Source organism: Electrophorus electricus, chromosome 15, assembly GCF_013358815.1.
Source record: "Electrophorus electricus isolate fEleEle1 chromosome 15, fEleEle1.pri, whole genome shotgun sequence".
Lineage (NCBI taxonomy): Eukaryota > Metazoa > Chordata > Actinopteri > Gymnotiformes > Gymnotidae > Electrophorus > Electrophorus electricus.
This window is the reverse complement of record NC_049549.1, coordinates 13,129,318-13,139,216: the sequence shown is the minus strand read 5'-3', so window position 1 is coordinate 13,139,216 and position 9,899 is coordinate 13,129,318. Positions and strand designations below refer to the sequence as shown.

The 9,899-nt window shown below is 42.2% G+C and overlaps 2 protein-coding genes across 3 annotated transcripts in view; one reads left to right on the top strand and one right to left on the bottom strand.

Annotated features, from left to right (window-relative positions):
* Nucleotides 1-53, top strand: part of zgc:162698 (uncharacterized protein LOC560165 homolog) — a 27,847-nt gene extending 27,794 nt beyond the window's left edge. For both annotated transcript variants that reach the window (XM_035534252.1, XM_035534251.1), the window contains exon 21: nucleotides 1-53. This exon is cut by the window's left edge and continues 695 nt beyond it. The gene's annotated coding sequence lies outside the window, so the exon portion shown is untranslated.
* A 601-nt stretch (nucleotides 54-654) lies between these two features.
* Nucleotides 655-6,350, bottom strand: si:ch211-137a8.4 (enolase-phosphatase E1). The gene is made up of 3 exons (XM_027032501.2): nucleotides 6,178-6,350; nucleotides 2,038-4,029; nucleotides 655-1,169 (listed from the first exon to the last, which is right to left on the bottom strand). Exons 2-3 carry the CDS (start codon nucleotides 3,863-3,865, stop codon nucleotides 1,165-1,167), a joined length of 1,833 nt encoding a protein of 610 aa, XP_026888302.2. The 5' UTR covers nucleotides 3,866-4,029; nucleotides 6,178-6,350; the 3' UTR covers nucleotides 655-1,164.
* Nucleotides 6,351-9,899: the final 3,549 nt, after the last annotated feature.

Sequence of the window (9,899 nt, the reverse complement as noted above, 5' to 3'; positions counted from 1 at the left end):
CCATCCATCCACCTATAAATAAAACATTTTTTTTTCCTCTAAAGCTACATTAATTATGCAAGTCTTCTTTATTTGACAGTATTGTGGATGTTAGTCTGTCCTGTTTTTAAATTCTTATTTGTGATCCTTATGCATTTTGAGTATTAGCCCTTGCCTTTGTAATCAGCTGGTAGAATTTCCATCTTCCTATCTGTTGCTAGACACATAAATTGTAGTTGGCATATTAATGAGTTCATAGAGAATAGCATAGAGAACACAGCACTGTGCTTATCAAGGATGATGCAATCACATGCATCTCACCTGAATAACATGTTGGGGATGAAGTCAGACATCAGATGGCAGCCAGGGAGCTGTGTCTGTAGGGCCATCCATTTTTTTTTTTCCTGTTCATGCAATCCTGTCCATTATAACTTTTGAAGTGTTTAGTTATTTCTTACATATCATCTGAGATTACCAAAATCAGATTCGTTTACCTTATTTTTCACAGACATATAAACTGTTTTATACTGCATTCTTTGAGGATGGCTAAAATGCTAAACTATTCAGTCCCATGTATTTATTTGTTTATTAATCTCCATAATTTTGAAATGTGCTACCTGACAATTCCTTACTATGTTACGATAAATATTACCAGAAAGTCCAGAGAAAGAGACATGATTTAATGGTGGTTTATTCATGTACACAAGATAACAGTCTAAAAACATAAACACAGAGATTAGAGCACATTCTGTATTGAATCCATGACTTGGGGCAATCTGGAGTTATCTTATGTGTATGTATCACATTGATATATCTAGGGAAAAGAAAACTACAAACAATGGCAATTAATATAAAACTAACAGTCTTTATGATCACAAAACGTGATCGCTGAGATTAACAGTTCAAAGGAATGTAATTTTTGACAATATAAACCCTCACTAGAAGACAAGCAAACATTTACAGTAATGGAATGGTAGCAAGAATGTGCTGAATTATTGCTTTAGAGTATTTTTCTTTTAAACTATATGGATTGCATTTCTCACCATGGTGAATCATGATGTAAACGTGTGATTACTCCTTTTTTTGGGGAGGGGAGGGGAGGGGAGGGGGGGGGAACAAAGCTCCTCGCTGAATGAATCCCATGCAGATCTAATCCTCTTTGTGTGGCGTCACGTTTCCCGCCTTTTATTCTGGTGAATGATAAAAAAGATTAAATATATTACCATATATATATATATCAAGATACTTGATTTATTTTAATTTTGCATACCTTGTGAAAGATTAGCAATACAGTAATAACAAATATCATAATATGGACCACCAAATACAATACATGGGATATTGCACAAGTTTCAAAATGTGGAAAAGAACTTGGTGTTGCCAGCTCCACACTTAAATGTGCATTTGACAACAATTGTTTTTGCCAGCTTTAAGATGTATGTGTTTTCTATCAAAGCATGAAGCAGTATTACGGATACTATAAGAAATTTCACAAGAATCTTCAAAACCACTTCCACTTTCCATCCGTCAATAATACAAGATAAACAAGCAATTTTAAAAAGGAAGTGGGAAAGCAGTGCTTGGAGTCTTAACAGGTTAATAGCTTTTGATGTTTGTCCATGACACAAGACTACATTCCTATAAAAAGTGAGGAAAATCAGTTATAGGCTCCCTGGATCTGCAAATAAAGGGGTCCCCGATTAACTGTTCAGTGACATAAACCAACATCAACATCTGTGTAGTTGATATTGTTTTTTGATTGGGAGCATTTCAGACTACTGTCCAGGAGGTCCTTCTCCTTGGCTAACTGCTCAGTGGCTCCCAATACCACAGCCTGAACGATGGAAGTTGCAGCCTCATAGAACATCCTCTTCAGGGCCTCTTGGTCATCTGGCTCATCACTGGTCATTGTTGACTCAGAAAAGGACCGTCTGTTTTGAGGACCCCTACACACCCCAGTCTCTAACTCAACACTAACACCTACTCCTACTATAGACTCTGCCTTGATAATCCCATTTTGTTTGAGATCACTGGAGTCAATTGCTGCTTCAGACTCACCGCTTTGGGCAACTGCATTGCCAGTGCTGCATTTTCCATCTTGACTCAGGATCTTCCCATCCTTTGAACAGGTTTTGTCACTCGAGTCGACATTCTCCTTGTTTGTCTCTTCTTCCTTCCTATCGTCGTTCTGGGCATGGGGCTCATGATTGTGTTCTGTGGTGTCCTTGGATGCAGCATCTGAACATTTATTCTCTCCATTGGTCTTGGCTTCCACCACTGTCGGCTCTGTCTGGCCTTCTCCCTCCGATGATAAGTGAGGCGTGTCTGACTGCTGACCAGATGGTATGCTCGGGAGGGACTTCTCCTCTCCATCAGAGCTCTTGTGCTCGTCTGCCACCTGAGCTCCGTTGTTGCTCCCGCTCTGTGTGGCAGCCTGGTCCTCTGAACCACCCTGTGGGAGGTCAGTTGTCACAGCTGTGTCTGTAGGGGCATCCATTTCTTTAGCCTCCCCCTCTCCCTCTTTTGGTACTGCTGAGCTCTCCCCCATATCCATGCTAGGACTCTTTCCTTTGCGCAGTATGAAATTCTTTAGTGACACAGCACGGTTGAAATGTGTCCTTTTTGACTTGGCAGGCTTGCCTGAGTCTTTACCCGCCTGTGGTTCATCAGTCTGTTCTTGTTCAACTGTTGGTTCCTCCTCTCCTCCACTGGGGTCTGCTGCTTTCTTTGACTTGGGAATTACTCGTTTTTTAAAGGAGGTCCAGATCTCATTTGCATGGTGGTCCACAGATTTCGCATGTGCTGCTGCAGCTGCCCCATTCTCTTCCTCTTCCTCTGCATTGGTCTTCTCCTGAGTTTCACCTTCACCTGGCCCTTTTGACTCTTCAGATTCTTGTGTGGGCCCCTTCTCTCCCTCTGCTTCATTTTCATCTTTGAGACTATCTGAAGAGTCTTTTTCCTTTGGTTTGTGGATTCCAACAATAGATGGATCTCTCTTCACTCCTTGAAATGTCCACGACCTCTTCAGTTTCCACCTTTTTTGTCCACTGTGTTCTAACTTTATAGTGGAGTCCAGTGTACCAGTGTCTCCTGCTCCGTCTGCATTGGCACTGTCTGCTCCTTCCACATCCTTGGAGTCATCAGCACTCTTCTTGTGGCCCTTCTGTGCCATAAGCTTTTTAAAAGAATGCCAGCGTTTCATGTGTTTTGCTTGGGCAGTTGACTTGTCTGGCTCTTCAGGTGCTTTCGGGTCATCAGTTTGGTCCACAACAACTGCACTGGTCTCGGCATCCGCTAGTCTGTCGAGAGATTTTGATCGAACCTTTTGTAGCTCCCCATCTTTTTTATCTGTGCTCCTGTGGGAGAAAATTCTGGCAACAGGCTTGCGAATGAAATCACGTACACTGGACTTCTCTCCATGCTTTGGCTTGACACCAGGCATCTTCTGCTCTTGGATGCCCTCTTCATTGTCTGGTACTTTTTCAGTAGCTTGACCATCAGTCACAGCTTCACCTGCCTCTGCTGATGGTCTAGATGGCTGGTCTTTAGGATCTGCTGCCTCTTCATGCTCATTCTGGTTTGTGACCAAGGCTTTATCCTGTTCTTCCTCAGTAGCAGCCTCAGCTACTGTACTAGGTTCCTTTTTCTTTTTCCCTCCCATTACCTTTCCAAGCCCACTTTTACTGAGAAAAGAATCCCAGATTTTCTCAGAGGCTGGCTTGCCTTTGCTGTCTGCTGACTGCTCCGTGCTCTGGGGTGCCTCCGTGGTAGGGTGTGTTTCCTCAGTTGGAGCTGGAGCTGTCTCTGCATTTGCAGGATCTTCCTCAGCTTTGGTCTCCACAGTGTCCACTTGGACATGCTCCGTGCTAGGCTCTACTGCTGCCATATCAAAAAAGTGCTCTTTGATCTCCTTCACTTAAACTCACTGTTTTGTTTTCTTGTATTCTTTATGGAGCCGAGTTCATTGATGAGCAGCTGTGTTTGATAGTATTTCCAAAAGAAATAAGGATTTCTGCATCATATTCCGTGTGCAGAAGAGGGACCTCAAATCTAGAGGGAGAAAAGAGTACATTAATTAAAAAAAACAGTTAACCAATGATACACTTTTCCCTTATCCTCACGTAAAGGGATAAACGTGTGATTATGCACATCCAGTCTGGAGTTTGAATGCACATGCTTGTGATGACAGATAAATCATGGAGTCTGTATGGAGAGGACATGTAAGAGAGGCTTGCATGCTGTCATCTCTATCTGAGGGACTGCTATTTAGATAAGTGGATCAGTGATTTTGTTTAGTAATCAGATATTTTTAAGGTCTACTGCTGCTGCACAATATCCTGTCAAAACCCAGCTGATATTCCCCTATAACAGAAGAATGGACTGACAGTGTCTTCTTAGTACAAGCTTGCTAAAATAGTCAACAAACTACTTTAAGGAACACTAATGTAGGGAGAGCAAAACATGTTGAAATATATTTTCTGATGGAACATAGTCCGTAATGCTGTTTATATATGCTCCGACTATGGAAGACGAGCTCATTATTATAAACTCTTTATTTGCAGTCAACTTGTTAACACTGCACTTTTTCATTTTTTAACATTTATTTTGGGGTTTTTATTATTTTATCTTTCGCCATTCTCTGCTGAGGCTCAAACAAATGTAATGATTTCTTTGAATCGCCAGTTTGTGAGTTGAAAATAATTCACTTTTGGCTTAGATCATAGCTTTGTCGTTGCAGGCTACGTCTCATGAAAAGTACGAGGGCCTATGCTATATTCGATTACTCACGCATGTTTGTTTCTGCGTGTACTGTTAAATTAGTAGCCTAAGAACAAATTTGCTGTCGCCATGTACGGAGGGCGATGTAATGACACGTTTTAATTGGATTGTTCTTGGACTATATGTGTAGCGCCCGGTCTGTTTGCTGTGGGGGGCTCAACCTCGTATGCCCATCCCACCGACACAGGGACAATTGAGCCTTGACGGTTTTGTCCTCTCTTTTCATTGACAAGTCCCTCGCCCTTTGTTATGCTAAAGGAACTAGAGAGCGGGAGACGTTTGGAGAAACTCCCGCGATAAAGCTTAACTGTGCTCAAACCTTGCGTAATTCTAATGAGGGCGCGGGGGAAAGGGCATAGCAAATGCCCAAGACAGCAGGTGTCTGTGCTTTTCAAAAGCTAATTTGCATTGCTAATGTAATTCCCAACCTCCTCCATTTTGTAAAAACATGTACCTTTAATATAAATAATACCACTATAAAAAATATTACGGAAAGTGTTTAAGTGAATGACGTAAAACGAACTTTGTCAGCACGCATCGAAAAGACAATGAGTCATGCTTATGTTGCGTCTAGAAAACATCTTGAACAATGGGGCAGACGCGTAACTGTAGACTCAAAATTCTAGCAGCTCATAATTCGTAAATATGTTGTGAAAATGCAATTGTTATTAATTCTTATGCAGTATTTAACGTAGTATTCTATTTGCGTGGTAAAGATACAGATAAATTATGAAATCAGCATGCAGCGGGAAAACAACTCGAGCGCCACACAACCCAGTCGTCACCGTGTATTGTGGTAAAGCCATGCTTGTAACCCACCGATTAGGCTACATTATCGAAATATCTACTGCAACCGAGCAGCAAGTGGCGTTCCTCTGGAAAAAAACCCCCCAGAATGTTGCTTCTTTGATTTCATTAGAACAATGATTTAAGCGCGTCGAGTTCAGCGCGATCCAAATTTACACTTGACTGAATCTAATTCAAGAAGACTGTCTGGCGCGTTTGGCGAAGTTGATCGAATGAATGGAGTCGTCTGGCAGGGCAAACAAAGCCATACAACAGATGACCATATTTCAACCAAAAATACGTAACTGAGTAATCATGAAATGTAAATCGATAACGAACCCGACAATAGCTGACCGCCACAGATTCAAAACCAGGGTGCATTTGTTGATGATGTTCTAATAAACACAATCAGTACAAACCTCTACGCTTGCATACTGCACTGCCAAGTGATTATGACCAGCAACTATCGTATAAATCTAAAACAACATGCATGTATACATATTAAAGAAAGCAGCATGAACTGCAGAATGAGACTGGTTATCAGCAAAAAACTTGAGCCTTACGCATTAAGACGAACGCATAGATTTTGATCCAGTACAGGTGAAATAATATTTTGAGTAATTTTCTTTTTACCTTGCTTGCAGAGACTAAATCCGTTTTTGTACTCGTGAAAGGTAATAATCTGTTGCAGACTGGAAAACACACTGAAACTAGATCCCCGCTCGCATCCTTATGCCTCGAAGCAGCCAACCCAGTGTGGAGAATTGCGCGGGGACTTGAGGGTCGCGGTGATATTAGCAGACGCGCAGCTGCCGCGCAGCAAATACACACCATCTATCTCACCCCGTTGCCCTTAGCAACTATAGGGAGACCACCCCCACCTAGCAAAGTCAGATGTACCAGTGGCTAACACTAACCGGGTTACTGTACCGGTTGAGATTGTTTCGATTAGTAATTCTCCTGTTAAGTAATAGATATGTCGCTAATTTGCGTAAAACATGGTAATGTCAGTACTTCTGTCACGTTTTGAAAAACGAATCCCGTTAAACTGGCTTCAGTGATATTAATTATTTTGTTTGAGTTATGATTATGAGCACTGTTGAGCAATTAGGCGGATTGGACACAAAATACATTATATTCTATTGTATACTAATCTCTGTTTTGAGGAATCCGAAACAAGAACAATTCATAGTAGAAAACGATTCTATTCGTTATATTAGCCATATTGTTCGACAAGTGTCACACGTCGATAAGCTGCTGGAATGAGACTGGGAGCCACGGTCGTATTGATTAGTCCTGTGTTTGGGTGCTACTTGGGTGAAAGGAAAAGAAGAAGAAAGAAAACAACAACAACAACAAACAAAAACTCCATATCGACGGAGAAATCACTAAACTTCCTCTAGAGACCCCTAGGCCAGAAGAGTGAGATAGACCGGAACGTGGAACACTTTATACGTAGTCTGTGTTTACGTATGTCTCAGTTTCATATAAGGAAAATGCCAGAGAATACAGTGTAAGTTGCACTGGAAACGAATGCTTTTAATATTTTACATTAAAAAAAAAAGATCTACAAAACTACCCGCTCTTCCTTTGAACTTCCATTTCCTTGTCGAGGATACCATTAAGCCTGCGTTGCTCCTAGCCCTCATAGCCCTGCCTTTTGAATCAGCCATCTTGTTTCTTGTTCATGACAGAAAATACGTTTGAGGCCAGTGTAGTTGTCGGGGCATTATTATTATGCCAGATCATACTGTTCATGTCATATGTAATTGCTCACTTTCAGGATGTATTCGTGCATATCATATGTGGAGTCAGAATACAGCCCTTACAGACTAGGTTAAAACAATGACACTGTTACCCTCTGCTCATAACCTGCCAAATCAGGTCATGATAAATGTGACAGAAGGCTGTCATCATTTGTTCCCTACATCACTGGCTGATCCAATTAGAGTATGCATCCTTTTCCTGAGAATCCCGAGCTCAATGTCATTTGTAAGTCAGCAACACGGAGAGTGGCAATACCCATGCGAGACAGCTCAGGCTTTTTTCTTTCTTTCTTTTTTTCCCCTAACGTCATCTGAGCAGTCTGATAAGACGACAGAGACAGGACCCCCCCCCCCCCCCCCCCCCCCCAGCAAATTCCCCACCAAGGGTTGACAGAGTCCAGACAAGCATCACTGGTTTACAAACCAACCAGTCTGTAAAGACACATCTCATGTCTGGTAAGCTTGGGTATCCACTGTGAGCCCAGCAGAAAGAAGCAGAATAGCAGAGGATGTGGCAGGGCAATTGCTTGTCTCTGTGTGTGCTTCTCTTACTATTGCCTGGTGACAGCGTTTGTGCATGTGTGTTAGCAGAGGGGTGATTGGGGGGGGGGGGGGGAGTGGGTGATGTTACTATGACAGGCTTGGCTGAAGGCTGTGTCAAGCTTACGCCACTGCCTGTCAAGTCCATTTCCAGTGCTCTCGTCCACGACATGGAGGTCTACTTTTAAGAAGCCGGTGAGATGGTGGGTGACCAGCACTTGTTTCAGGATGCAGCTATAAATACCATGTTCAAGAGGGAGCTGATCAACTTTTATTATCGGTGCAGCTTGTGGTGAGACTGAGATGCAGCTCTTTGTCCCTGGCATCTGTGTTGTGCTCAAAGCATGCGACAGAGCATGCGGATCGGAACTAAGCATGCACCTCGGAGGACTCATTTTAAACAGAAGCATAGCCAGGTTCCATTTGGGAGAACGGAGTCGTGAATGAGAGTTGTAGGTCTCGCTCGGGCACTACAAGCTTGAAACATTTTTCACAAGAGCCATTGAGACGAATTAGGACAGGGAGCAGACTGGGGGGCGGGGGCGTGTACTGGCGGGAGGAGGGGTACTCAGCCAGGCTTATTGTCATTGTCATCTCACATGCTTGTGTACTGGAATTAAAGACTACTCAAAATCTTATTCCATCAGCATGGGGTAAAATTGGGATACAACGTAGTTTTGGGATGTCCATTAGCATTTAAACCAGAATTTTGCACTGTTGAATGGCAGCCTTTGCCATTTTTGGCACCCATTTATGTAATGGCACCTTCCATGGGACATTAATTGGTGTAATTAGGTTTCTAACACATTATGTGAAATTGATTGTAGTGACATACTTCACTTTTATCCAGCCTGTGCCCAGCAGAAGTTGGGTATAATAAGCATGATTTTTATTTTTACTTTTAACTCCTCTCTTTATTTTCTTTCCCCCCAAAAGTCATCTGTCTGCCTCAGCATTTGGAGATTGTGTTAGGTCTGAGTCAAAACCAGAGGCAGATCTGCAAGTAGTCATAACTGGTCATAACAATGATATGCACCTGTTCATTTGAGGTAAGCTCCATTGAGCCAGAGTCATGAGAATGTATGGCATCTTGCCATCTTACTAATCACCTTTTGGCCAGGGTAGGCCATGTTTCTGTTTGGTGCATTTGCAGATATGTTTAGATGTTTCATCTCATTGCTCTGCTGGATGGCCTGATTTGTCTGCAGAGCTCATTGACCATTTATAGATTTGTCAATTGGTCAATGTGTCCCCTGCTGTGAAGCTTTAACATTAAGGTTCACTTCATGCATGGGCAACCTTTGAGTTGCAGATGTTATAGCCATCCAAATTCTTGCCAATTTAAGTGTTGCCTTCCAAAGGCTTTCTACATAATCTCTTTGTGTGTGCACAGGCTGTCAATCCTGAGCACTGCTGCATGGGAGGGAGGTTGTGGTTGGGATTGTAGGTCCCAGCCAATGATAATCCATCCTGCCGATTAGCTCCATGCTATCTCATTATGTTTGTTTAGTGCCTCTGCCCAAGCACTACATACAGCCAGCATGTACTGCAATGACTTACTGCATTCACTATACTATAAATTCAAAGGGAAGATACAGAATATTTATTAACTGGGTCTTTGGCACAAGTACAAGAGAGACCCTAATTCTGTATCTAGAGAAAACCTGAAGTTCAGGACAGTGGGGAAAATCATATCAGTTAATTGCATTATTAACTATGCTGTGCCTGCTCATCTTTAGATGGGATACTGTGCCATCTTTTCAACTATTCAGATAAATGAAGAAGAAAAGAAAAACAGTTGGTGACATAGAAAGGGATTCTATAAATATAGCCAGCCACCTGTGCTGATGGAGGTGGCATTAGGGAACAGGGAGCATGAGACACCTTGTGATGGTGTCACCAGCAATAATGATTAGCACATGTAACTGTGTTTAAAGAATATACACATACAGAAAATAATTGCTTTCAAGGCTTAATGCACCACATGACTTAATTGCCTGATATGTAAGACAAACACCCTGCCTCCTCTACCATGTGCACAAAGTAGTG